The sequence below is a fragment of the Moschus berezovskii genome, chromosome 12, assembly GCF_049115385.1.
Source record: "Moschus berezovskii isolate FMDL1 chromosome 12, NW_MosBer_1.0, whole genome shotgun sequence".
Classification (NCBI taxonomy): domain Eukaryota; kingdom Metazoa; phylum Chordata; class Mammalia; order Artiodactyla; family Moschidae; genus Moschus; species Moschus berezovskii.
In genome coordinates, this window is record NC_142471.1 from 62,740,114 (window position 1) to 62,754,154 (window position 14,041).

The 14,041-nt window shown below is 40.8% G+C and overlaps 1 protein-coding gene across 47 annotated transcripts in view; it reads right to left on the minus strand.

The window, feature by feature from the left end:
* The window catches only part of SORBS1 (sorbin and SH3 domain containing 1), a 231,392-nt gene that overhangs the window by 117,162 nt on the left and 100,189 nt on the right, over positions 1–14,041 (minus strand). For all 47 annotated transcript variants that reach the window (XM_088842154.1, XM_055425031.2, XM_088842160.1 and 44 more), the window contains one exon: positions 786–835. In XM_088842154.1, the coding sequence (XP_088698280.1) occupies positions 786–835 (50 nt within the window). The remainder of the gene's footprint in view (positions 1–785; positions 836–14,041) is intronic.

The following is a 14,041-nucleotide window of genomic DNA, read 5'->3' on the forward strand; positions in this document are numbered from 1 at the left end:
CCTATAATGAAAAGGATATCTTTTTTTGGTGTTACCTTTAGAAGTTCTTGTAGGTCTTCATAGAACCATTCTATGGAACTGTACTGATGATGGAAGTAAAGTTCGATGCTATAAAGAACAATATTGCACAGGAACCTGGAATGTTAGGTCCATGAATCAAGGTAAATTGGAAGTGGTCAAACAGGGGATGGCAAAAGTGAACATCAACATTTTAGTAATCAGTGAACTCAAATGGACTGGAATGGGCGAATTTAATTCAGATGACCATTATATCTACCACTGCGGGCAGGAATCCCTTAGAAGAAATGGAGTAGCCCTAACAGTCGACAAAAGAGTCCAAAATGCAGTTCTCGGGTGCATTCTCAAAAACAACAGAATGATCTCTGTTTGTTTCCAAGACAAACCATTCAATATCACAGTAATCCAAGTCTATGCCCCAACCAGTAATGCTGAAGAAGCTGAACGGTTTTCTATGAAGTTTATTGTGTATCAATTATATCTCAATAAAGTTGTCAAATAGAGGGAAAGGGAACCCATTATAAAGATGAGAACACAGTACATGTAAAGCGTAGAGTGTAGTTCTTAATATACAGTAGGTATTCAATAAATCATCACTAATAAAGGTGATGATGACAATTTATGACAAAGCTTTGGCACCTACCCAGGACTCGAAAAATAAAAAATGAGACACAGTTGGGGCCTTAAGAGTAAGTGGGAATTCTGAGCAAATGGTCCAGCTTTGTAGATTTGTCAAGAAGAGAAAGACAGGATTTTAAATGACTTACCAGAGCTCATGGTGGTGACAAGTCTTCTGCAACTGGGGCTCTGTACTGCTCTGCAGAAAAACACAAACACACAATGGAATTGATGAATGGCAGATTCAAGATAAATCCCTATGGTTCACTTTAAAAATGCAATCATCGTATAAAAGCCTTGATAAAACCAGGGGGCTGAGCCAGGAGTTACTTAGCCAGGCTTCCGGTTCTTAACTGGCTGTGTACTAACATGACCTTGGACATATCACACGACCTCTCTGACCTCTGTTTCATCACCCATACCTGGTTTTGATACCGTCCAAGAATCCATTCCACCTCTAACATTCTATTAAAAACCTCAAGTTACACAAGTCCCTGTGGATCACGGAGAGGGTGAAGGAAAGAACAAACTTTCAGGACAGAGAAGTAAAGTCACAACACAAACTGGTTACTGGGGACTAATAAGAAGATTATATATAGCTTACTATGCTCAAAGAAATGCTGTAGGTGCCTAAATTATATTCATTCACTTGATCCTCACAAAGACTCTACAAGGTAAGTACTAGCATTGAATTAGTTTACAAAGATGAAGAAACCAAAGCACACAGAGGTGAACAGCTTGCTGCCCATGTGACAGAGTTGCTTCTGGAATCCAGAGAGCCTGACCTGAAGGCCCAGGCACGTAGGAAAGACATTCTACTGCCTTGAGGTGGGAATGCAGTCCACTTACTCACTGATATGTAAATGGTAACCCTCTCATTTAATAAAGTCCCATCCAAAGTCCCCCCAAAACCATTGGGCTGCTGTCACTGTAGTTGTGCCTCTTCTAGAATCTTATCTAAATGGTGTCATAGTATATGTAACCTTCTGTACCTGGCTTCTCTCATTTAACATAAAACAATTTAGCAACTGGCCGTACTCATGTGGGTCTATCTCAGGACTCTATGCCATGGATCTGTCTTTATCTAATCTATCGTCTTGATGACTAGAGCTGTATAGTAAGTCTTGAAATCAGGTAATGTGAGTCTTCCAGTTTCATTCTTCTTCAAAACCGTTTTGGTTCTTCTAGGTCCTTCACATTTTCATAAAAATTTTAGAGCCATCTTATCAATTCTCACTAAAAACAAAAACTACAAAAAGCCTGCTGGAATTCTGAATGAGAACATGCTGAGCCTATATATCAATCTAGGGAAAATTAACATTTTAACAATATTGAATTTTCCAGTTCACGAGAATGGACTCTCTCCCTTTACGCAGATCTCCTTTAATTTTCCCTCAGCAGCGTTTTGCAGTTTTCAAGGTACAGGTCTCGCACTTATTTTGAATACAATGTCTAGCTGAACACATCTGAAGGACAATCTGAAAAGCTAGTTTTCAAGAGATGAAGAACCTTGCTATTTAATATGTGGTCTGCAGACCAGCAGCACCGACATCAGCTGGGAACTTACTGAAAAATGGAGAAAGTTAGAAATCAAACCCTTCATCAGCTGGATTAGAACCTGCATTTTAACAAGATCTCCAGCTGGTCTCTATGTACTTTCAAACGTGAGACACAATGGTGTAGAGGCCATCAACTTCCCAGTTCATGAATTCTGTAATAAGGTCATGGTATGGTCCCAGGGTCTGCAACAAGGGACATGCTTTTATTTCCTTTTTTAACACTGAAGTCAGGCACTGGTTTCCTTTCTGGCCAGTTATCTTGTTCACTGCCCTTGGAACTGACTGCATAGAACCCGGGGGCAAAAGGGAAATCATTCTCAGTCCATCTCAGCTCAAAAGAGCAGTAATTCTGCCTCTGTCACTGTCAAGTACACCTGGGACTACCTGTGACCTTCAACTACCCTTCAGATTGTTCTCTAAGCTGTGGAACCATTCACTCTTTCAGTTAAGAACACAACCTGCTGTGTTCTGTATGCTTGGGTGGTTTCCAATCTTGGTTTTATTATATCTCCATTTGCTTCCCAGGGCCAAAAAGGATGTCAGGACATCATCCAAATGCTTTATTTTTAAATAACTGTAATAATTATGCTGCTGCTGCTGCTAAGTCACTTCAGTCAGGTCTGACTCTGTGTGACCTCACAGACGGAAGCCCTCCAGGCTCCCCGGTCCCTGGGATTCTCCAGGCAAGAACACTGGAGTGGGGTGCCATTTCCTTCTCCAATGTGTGAAAGTGAAAACTGAAAGTGAAGTCACTCAGTCGTGTCCGACCCTTAGTGACCCCACGGACTGCAGCCCACCAGGCTCCTCCATCCATGGGATTTTCTAGGCAAGAGTACTGTAGTGGCTTGCCATTGCCCTCTCAGATAATTATGCTAAGGTTTTATTTAATTTTTAAAGCACAACTGAAGAAATGTTTTTGTTTCAACCATGCAGTTATCTTAATAGAGAGTATTTTTCTTTTATAATCCTTTCTAACTTTTATCTGCATAAATAGTATTTACATAGTTATAAACAATGTCTGGACAGCTTTGTGTTCCAGTTCTCAAATATTTCATGAACAGTTTTCTGGATTTTTACAGTCATACTCATCATTTTAATGGCTATAACATTCCATAAGTCATTTATCAACTCCCTCTGTACAGTTTGTTTTAATTTTAAAAATAAATACATAAATGGAATACTACTCAGCTATAAAAAGAATGAAATAATGCCATTTGTAGCAACACGGAAGGACTTAGCATCATACTGAGCCAAGTAAATCTGACAAAGACCAATATCATATAATATTAATTTTACATGGCATCTAAAAAATGATACAAATGAACTTATTTACAAAACAGAAATAGACTCACAGACATAGAAAACAAACTTATGGTTACCAAAGGGGAAAGTGGGGAGGGGAGAATAAATTAGTTTGTGATTAACAGACACATATTACTATATATGAAATAAACAACAGGAATCTACTCTATAATACAGGGAACTATATATACACACAATATACATATAAAGCTGAATCACTCTGCTGTACACCTGAAACTAGCAACACTGTAAATCAACTGTAGTTCAACTCTTTTTCAAAAGTACAGAGCACATACTAACGCATATATATGGAATTTAGAAAGATGCAAATGATAACCCTGTATACGAGACAGCAAAAGAGACACAGATGTATAGAACAGTCTTTGGGACTCTGTGGGAGAGGGTGAGGGTGGGATGATTTGGGAGAATGGCATTGAAACACGTATGTTGTCATATGTGAAACGAATCACTAGTTCAGGGTCAATGCATGTTATAGGATGCTCGGGGCTGGCATGCAGGGATGACCCAGAGGGAGGATAAAGGGAGGAGGGAGGTTGGAGGGGGGTTCAGGAGGGGGAACTTAAAACCCGGGGCGAATTCATGTCAATGTATGGCAAAACCAACCAATATAATATTGTAAAATAGTTTGCCTCCAATAAAAAATAAATTAATTACCAAAAAATAAAACAAAATAAAATAAAATAATAAATAAACTTACATTTTTCATTTCAAAAAAAAAAGTACATAGCACAATAGCATTCTTAGGTTGGAGAAGAAATTAATATTAATGGAAATGTCTTATGAAGCAAATAAAAAGGATGCCTCAACTCATACCTGTTGCGTCTTGACCATCTGTTATATATGGGTCACCCTTTGTAACATTTTATATTTCTTAGTACAGATACTAGTAGCTTCGAGATGTCAGCCCAACCCTTATTTAAAAAGTGGTCTAAAGTACATATGGGCAGGGACAGAATCCCAAATACTAACCATCACTTTGCCTCAAACGTCCACCAACCAAAGTAGATGCCAGGTGTAGCGCCCTCAGTGCGGGGAGGGGGGCCCTCCCCAGGCCAAGTGTTTACAGTTTAGTGGCTGGATTGCAAGAAGATGGAGAGAGAATGGGCCCAGGCTGGTAGGACCCAATTCTAGTACCTTAGGAACTTGTATGACAGTAGTAGGCGGTGATGGCAATGTCTAGGTAGTTACCAGCTCCGCACATGGAGACTTTCGGGGTAGTAGATTCTGCTCTGTGCTCTCACTTGATTGTTTACATAGGCAGCAGGTGACACGAAGCAGGGGGTAGTTTAAAATAAAAACTGCAGCAGTGGCAGTTGTACCAAGGATGGCGCCTGGTGTCCCGTCCCTGGCAGTGGTTGCAACAGCAACAACACTCCACCCAGACTATTCTAGGGCCTTGTGTTGGCTCTGAGTCCACCAGCTCAGCCTCTCTGAATTTCTGCCCCTGTTCTGAGGGTGATTCTCCGGCTTCTGGCTAACTCCAAACTACCTGAGATCTTGCCAATAAATCCCCCTTTCAGTCTAAGTTAGCCAGAGGCAATGTTTGGATGTTTGCAACCCAAGCAGCACAAGAGGAGAGGGAGGAGGGAGCCCCCAAGGATTTGCTAGAGAAGAGAGGCATCGTTCCTCTCTCCTGAGTAAGGCCATCCACAGCTGGACCCCAAGAGGCTCAGCAATCGGTTTCGTCCCTATGGCCTGAAGAGCTCAGAGTCAGGGTGGTGGGGATGCAATCAGGAAGCTGCACAAACTGATGCTGAGCAGAAGAACCCTGAAGGCTTTGGAAGTCTCAATCTAATCCAGGCAGTTTATTTAGAGATAGTCCAAGTATTACCATCATATGTAGAATGTGAGAGTTTATTTTACATAAAAACCTCTGACACTTACTGTTTATTTAAAGATGAAACTGTAAAGGGTTTGAGTCGGTTGAGAACATGATGGCACATCTTTGGAATTTCTCCCCCAAGTCCCCTCTAAAGGAGGCAGAGGGCCTTTGGGTAAAAGCCAAAAAGATGAACAGTGCCGCCTAGTGGCAAAACTGGACCACTGCAAGGGAGCAGCAATCCCCTGGGGGGTTTCAGGAACCTACAGCGTCTCAGTTTGGGTGGGCCAGGTAGGGTCAAGCCACCATTCCACCCCTTGGACTGTCGGGACATCTGTACTTGGTCAAAACACCACACATCAACACAGACATTCCACCAAAAGAACAAGATGTGAAGTAGGCAGTCTTGTTAAGAATGCATCCAAATAATTAATGGTTCTGCATCATCAGTCTCTGATTCCACAACCCTATAATTCTGAGATAAGTCTTAATGACACAGTGAATAATTACGAAAAAGCAAAAGTTATGCTCATGTTTCCAGCTGAAACAGAATCCAATAACTAAATATGGACTGTTTATTGGGAAAGGAAAAAAGGTCCTTCCTTATATGGATGATTCAGGAATATACAAGGGAGGAGTTGAGTTTTTCTGTAAAAATGAATTCAAGGTCCAGCAAAGATTCTTGGAAGAGAATGAGCCCCTGGGTGACCTCTCATACAGCATGCTCCCTATGACTTTCAGTGTTTTGTCTCCATTGCTTCTTTCCAAACACACACACACACACAACTGCAAGATACAGGCAGGACACTGTGTCACCCTCGGAACTGAGCATTTAGTGTGCAGTTACGAACTTTGTCCTCGTCTCTATTTAGTCTTCAGAACCTAACTTTCAAGTCTTACGTTCAAAATAACCAGAGACTGTCTTTAACTCCACTATAGCTTGGCTGCAAGAAACTAGTTTCCCATTCAACCAAACTATGATAATACGCCAGCTCTGAAATCCAATCTGGGACTTGATATCTATACCGATAGTTATTTATCTAGAACTATCTATATATAACTATGTTTGCAGGTACTTCCAATGGCTTGAAAAGAATAATATGGACAGCTCACAAAGCCCACAATATATGCTTGACCTTACTGCTTTTATATTTGCTGATCCACCAGCAAAGGCATGTTTCTCCAATTATTTGACAGTTCATCCTCTTCTCAATCTCTAGTTAAGTCATTTCTCTTCAAATGGATTCTCGACATTATTAGAGAGGGTGCAGAGATTCTTCAGAAAGCCAGAAAGGATAAACATTGAGTTGCTAACACTTCCTTTCAAGGGGAGGAAGTTAGGATAAACTTGACCCTGACATTAACTTCAGCCTGGAATTCCATGACACGGTAGGGGGCTCAGAACACAACAAGCGCATGGTTTCTGTGAAAAGACTGATGCTTCTGGAGAGAGAGCAATAGGAAAACACATCAGAAAGGCCATCCCCCACATCCTCCCATTTCCTCCTGGAACCCCTCCAATATGGTTTCCGTTCTAACCAATTATATAAAATGGCCTTCAGAAAGGTTTCCAGTGCACACACATGGCCAAGCCCAGCAGTTTCTGCAGTGGTCGGCGCCTCACTGATCTTTCCGCTGAATTTAAGACAGTTAACTCCTTCCTCCTCCCCCAAGCACTTTCTGGTCCCGATTTCTAAGTGTCGCTGAGGACTCATTTACCCTGAGTCATGAGGCTCTTCCTTCTATAATAGAATGGGACCTCTGTAGTTCTTCTAGGAGTTTAAAGATCTAGAGGACCCTAAACTGTGTCCTCATTCCTTTCCAACTATATGCTCACTTCCTGGAGGATTTCACATGGACTGTTAGAACCAGAAGGATAAGTGCAGGTTACCTAGCCCCTTTGCCGGGTTTCTACCTGTTTTGGAAGAAAGTTCCATGAGCCCCTCAGGCTACTAGGATAGCTGTGCTATTACGGATTTCATTCATTTACTCTTGCTGAGCTTTCCTTGGATGAATGGGCTCTATGGCTACTAAAGAAACAGAAATCTAACACACACCCTGATTATTCGGTGCAAAAACAGATTCAGAAAAAGTCTCCCGTAGTCCTGCTCTTCATTCTATCTACTAAGCCCCATTTCCCTCCTACTCCTCTTTTTTTTTCTTTTGAATTCTTTATTGGAGTATAGTTGATTTACAATGTTGTTAGTTTCTGCTATACAGCAAAGTGAATCAGTTACACACATACCTATATCCACTCTTTTTTTAGATTTTTTTCCCATATAGGCCACTAGAGAGTATTCAGCAGAGTTCCCTGTGCTATAGAGCAGGTCTCTATTAGTTATTTATTTTATATATAGTAGTGTGTACATGTCAATTCCCATCTCACAGTTAACTACTCCCCCCAGGTAACCATAAGTTTGTTTTCCAAGTCTGTGAGTCTCTTTCTGTTTCATAACTAAGTTCATTTGTGTTGTCTCAGATTCCACATGTAAGTGATCTCACATGATATTTGCCTTTGTCTATCTGACTGACTTCACCCAGGATGACAGTCTCTAGGTCCTCCTATGTCGCTGCAAATGGCATTATTCCACTGCAGCGCTATTTACAGTAGTCAGGACATGGAAGCAACCCAATGTCCACTGACAAAGGAATGGATAAAGATGTGGTACATATACACAATGGAGTATTACTTAGCCTCATATCCTTCTTCCTCCTCAGGGCACCTTTGGTCTCCTGGCAATGGACACTGAATTCCAGATGAGAATCAACCTCCACAGCTAATGCATGAACTGGTCAGTGCCCTTTTCCCCTTATAACTTCTGATATCACTCACCAAACATGTCCTGTGTCCTGTGTACTAAACACTCACCAAACGTGCAACGTGTCCTGGTAATCAGTTACAAAAACTGGCCAAGGCTGTTACTCATCTTTTCCCACCGTGCCTTCCCAGTCTCCACTCCTCCAATCAAGCCCTCTGGACAGTGAGGCCCCTCCAGCAGGACAGGGTCTTGTTCATCTGTCTCCTAACATCCAGCATGATGCCTAGCTCAGAGCAGGCACCCGTTGGTGTTAGTGGGGTGAACGTCCCTTGTGCAGGTCTGAGTGCACCGCTTTCTCTCCCTCCCCCTGACCTTCCATCCCACACCTGCTGCGCTGTCTAGTCAGTTCTTCTGCCCTCATGACTCACGCACCCCAGCCACCTCTGCTTTTCCATCCTCACACTCACCATTCTATTCCATTGCCTCATTCCCAGACCATTACAATGGCCCAATAAGCCTCAGAATCACCGTGTAGCCCATTGGAGGAAAAAAAAAAAAATCCATAGGGTCTCTATAAGCTCAGAGGGGCTGGTTGGGCGGGACAGGGCAAAAGGAAAAAAGGCAGTGAACCTCCTAGAGAAGAAAAATGTTTATCTAAAACACAGGCCAGATGATACCATCCCAACAGCATTTCTTTACACCTACTGTGCATCCAAAATAGTGCCTAGCCCATAGGAGACCAGTGTGAATCAGACAGTTGCTGTCCTTGAGGCCATCCTGGACTTGCAAGAAAACAGATATGTCCCATTTAATATAATATGATGGGTAACCCTCTGCTAGTGATCTGACCTAAGTGCTACAGGAACATAGAAAGAAGAGGAATAAATTCTGTAAGGAGAAAGAATCAAGGAATGATAAATACTAAAATGTTTAAATGTTCAATGCACACCTTCTAAAATCACCTTAAATGCCACACTTTGGGAAACATTGGTTTATAAATGTCCAAATTCCTTAACCTACCGTAAGGCTCTGTAAGATGAAGTCCCAATGACTTTTCTAGTCTCATCTCCCCCACGTACTCAATAAGCCCTAAATTCCATGTGTATCATATTCGGCATTCCCATGGAATCCTGAATGAGATTTCCCATTTCCAAGTCGTTAATCTCATTGTTGCTTCCCACTAAAGGCTTCTCCCTCATTTCCCCAAACATTCAGACCAATCCTAGTTGCCAGATGCACTGACCCAACAAAAATGGAACATTTTAATTTTGGTTTTAGTCTTATTTTTAGTCACTATTAAGAGAGTCATGATGATAAGGAATTCATTTAATAAGACTTATTTAATAATCTTGGAATTCAGAAATCCCATGCCCAAGTTCCCACTAAATTCATCACACTTTCATCCCAGGCCCTTGCCAGAAGCAAGATCTGGAGTTGGAAAGTTAGCTGCCGATAAATCTGCAATTACTTTTTCCCTTTTATATTTATATATGAAGTCTTTCAGTAAACATGCAAAGTTGATTCTGCCAACAAAATTGGCAATAAGCAAAAGAGCCCAAAAGAGTTTCCAGTCTTATACATGTAAAATTATTTCATCTTTAGACAACAGAATTTAGGAGGTAACATGATTACAAGTTATGTAAACAATGCATGGTTTACAATAAACATAATAGGATTAATATCCTTGTTTTACAGTGTACTCAATACTCATTGCAAGAAAAAATTGTTAAAGGCATGAAGAAATTCCAAGGAAAAAATATGACTAACCATTTTTTCCACTTCTTAAATCAGTCCACAAGTTTAAAAACATTAATGTTCAATGTGAACAAATGCAAAGCCATTGACATTTTCCTATAGTCAGTGACACTGTAAACTGTTACCACTGTTTTCAGCATAGAACATCAAGACTTAACATAGCGCACATCCTTTGTGCTTTAGGGGAACCTAGCTCAGAGAAGGGAGAAGGCAATGGCACCCCACTCCAGTACTCTTGCCTGGAAAATCCCATGGATGGAGGAGCCTGGTAGGCTGCAGCCCATGGGATCACTAAGAGTCGGACACGACTGAGTGACTTCACTTTCACTTTCATGCATTGGAGAGGGAAAAGGGAACCCACTCCAGTGTTCTTGCCTGGAGAATCCCAGGGACGGCGGAGCCTGGTGGGCTGCCGTCTTTGGGGTCGCACAGAGTCAGACACGACTGAAGTGACTTAGCAGCAGCAGCAGCAGCTCAGAGAAAGAACGCCAAATGACAATAAAGCTGCATAGACAGAAATGTTTGCTGCTGCTGCTGCTAAGTCACTTCAGTCGTGTCCGATTCTGTGCGACCCCACAGACGGCAGCCCACCAGGCTCCGCCGTCCCTGGGATTCTCCAGGCAAGAACACTGGAGTGGGTTGCCTTTTCCTTCTCCAATGCATGAAAGTGAAAAGTGAAGTCGCTCAGTCGTATCCGACTCTTTGCAACCCCATGGACTGCAGCCTACCAGGCTCCTCCATCCATGGGATTTTCCAGGCAAGAGTACTGGAGTGGGGTGCCACTGCCCTCTCCAAAATGTTTGCTACAGCTTTATTAATCATGAAAACCTAGAAACACTGCTGTGTTCAGTAACAGGGAGCCAATTACAGTAGCCACTCACCTCCTAGGTGGACTGAACCATTATGAAAATAATGATTATACAGAACATACAACATGGGAAAACACTTCTTATAAGATTAGGTGAATACCACAACATTATAAAGTAATTAGCCTCCAATTAAAATAAATTAATTAATTTAAAAAAGATTAGGTGAATAAAAAGCAGTAACAGGCCTGCATGACATTTCTGATTATAAATATGTAAAAATCAAAACACATGCACATACGACAAAGAAAATATGACCAAATTCTAACAATGATGTGGTAGAGTAGAGTTACAGGTAACTTTGAAATTTCATTTCTATTTTCCAAACAGTAGATAATGTGGTTATAAAACACTTCTTTAATGACGGGAAATTGTTTTTTAATCTCATCCCTGGCATTTGATATGCAGTTGTGTCATCTTTAAAACTTTAAAGAGCAAATTCTAGCAGACAAGCTAAAAAAAAAAAAGCCACCAACAATCTTGTCCACTAGAACATGGCAACCCCACATGATGTAATCTTTTCTCACAACCCATAACACACACCCCAAATATGGAATTACAACATTAATTGCCAGTGATCACTTTGTTTAACGAAGCCAAACTACTCTCATGTAGTTCCTTATGAGGACAGGGTGGGCAATAAAATGACTAGAACGTTCAGCCAGATTTCCTAAAGAAGCAATTGTACCAAAAGATTTTATCTTAAAATAGTCCACAGGGACTGCCAGGTGACAACACACAGCACCCCATGGCTCCTATTCGCTGCCAATTCCCTACTCCTAACTTGAGTCCGTGGCATTCCAGAGCCCTGAGCTCCTCAAACTCTTTATATGTACAACTCTGGGCACACACCATTTCTTAAGCATGCATTGTTAACCGAGACAAGTCTTAAATACAAAAACCGGCCCATTTGTGTTTCCCAAATATGGCTGCGTGTACAGAGCCAAAACAAAGCTGTCTCACTGCAGCATCCAGTACACTCTGAAACCTTCCACTTAGGAGATCTAGATAATTGAAACAAGGGCAGATTCCCAAGTTCATTAGATAACAGCAAAATATCTTAGCTCTGTTTAAATTGTAAATACATAACCTCAAACTAATAGAGACAAACCCAGGATATAAATGACACCTTTCTTCAGAGGTCATCACTACACAATGTCTACCTGTGGAAACTGCACAGGTGAAAGCATTTTGAATTCTCAGGAGACTGAAGGTTGAACCACAGGCTATAGGTAAAGAGACTAAGAAGTTACTGTGTGTGGCTGAAAAAAAATTTAAAACAGCTGAAAAGGAGTCTTTTAGAGGTTGAGAACGAGAAAGAAGGGTGAGTTTGATATGGCAGGAGAGGTGTCCACTCTTAATCCCTAATTCCCACTCAACTTCTCTTTTAAACCACAAAATTCCTAAGGCTACGTATTTACCACATCATATATCATACAGACATCTGCAGTGCAGGCTCCTACCATGCTCAGGAATGAGGGAACAGAAGTTCCATTCAGCAAAAAGACTCTGGGTCTTTTGCAAATACATAACTTAAATACCTCAATTCATAATACTGGCTTATTCAGAAATTGCTTGTTTTCTTTAGATGTTCTGAAATTTTACTCACAATATACTAACCTAGCAAAAAGCCAATAGAAACACTGAAAACATCATCTTTTCTGAGAAAACCTCTCAGAAGCATTTGTCTAATAACTGAGGTGGAACACATATAGTCTGACCAGAATCAATAACCCCTGAACCCAAGCCTTGGAGACTGAGGACTGCATCAGACCCTTGGTGCCTAACAAGAATATATGTGAGATGCTGATTTGATCATGTGGTGAACTGCAGTACTTTGGCTATTTTTCTCTTTTAATTGCATTCTGAACTAATTTTAGGCAAATGTTTCGTTTATCAGGTATAAAAGCTACATCCAAGCATTTGAGAATACAGTGTAAATTTCTGAAACCAGTTTTCCTCCAACTAAGCTAAAATCACTAAAATCACTCAATATAGTGTCAAGGTCATAACAAACATTCAATTAAAAGTTGTTTTTTTTTTTAACCTGTTATTTCTCAGACCAGATTACCTGGAAATCAGTTGGTACCTATTATACATTTATATATTAATAAACATTATATGTATGCATATATACGCACATTTATGACTTCAGTTGTTCTATGTGTATCCAACTATATCAATAATCACTTTGAATATCAATGTTCTAAATTAATCAGTTAAAAGAGATTATTGCATGCTTAGTCACATCGAACTCTTTCTGACCCCAGGCTCCTCTGTCCCATGGGATTCATCAGGCAAGAATACTGGAGTGGCCATTCCATTCTGGGGGATCTTTCCAGCCAGGGAGTCCTGCATTGCAGGTGGACTCTTCATCGTTTGAGCCACATGGGAAGCCCAAAGGAAATTACTGGAGTGGATCAAAAAACAAGACCCAACTATGTTCTGTAAGAAACCCACTTTAATTATAAAGACACAGATTAAAAGTAAATAGATGAAGAAAAATATAATATAATATGTTTCTATATGTGTTTAGTGGGTATGCAAAACAACATACAGAACAAAAAAACACACACACAGAAAAAAAAAGTTAAAAGAACTGGATTTAAACCCAAACTCTATCAGCCTCGGTTTACTCACCTACAAAAAGAAACAAACAATACCTAATTCCATAAGGTGTTTCTAAATTTTAAAAGCTATATGAGATATTGTAAAGTGCTGTTATAAAAGGAAAAAGTATTCTGGTGAAGAGATGCCTATCTACTCCTGTTATCCATTTATTGCTTTAAGAGATGGATGAATATCTTATCACGAAGCTGATATTTCCAATACTTGATCATATAAAGCATCAGGCTTTATATACTGAAGTAGCATCCATCCAAGAACGAAGAAATTCATCTGTGGTTCTGCCTTCCTATGCAAAGTCAGGCAATGAAGGACACTCTGCATAAAAGCATCGTATTTTAAGATACTTCAGAGTCGCTCTCTAAGGTTGGGTCTCAGGGAGCCACACCATTATTTCAAGACCCATTTACTGTGCAGGCATACTATGCAGGCCCTCTGCACATTGCTTCAGAACAGACAGATGAACCATCTCTTCGTTTCCTAAACGCCAACTGTGAGCCAGACCCTTCTGTACATCAGTTCTACTCTTAAGAACCCCTTATAAGGTTTCCATACCCATTTTGCAAATGAAGAAACTGAGCCTCAACAGATGTGAAACGACTCATTGAAAAATCTTGCAGAAGTAGGAAAGATCCTGGAGCTGGCCCCCCAAGCCCAGGTTCTTTCCAACCCATGATCCTCACCCAAAGAGGCACGACA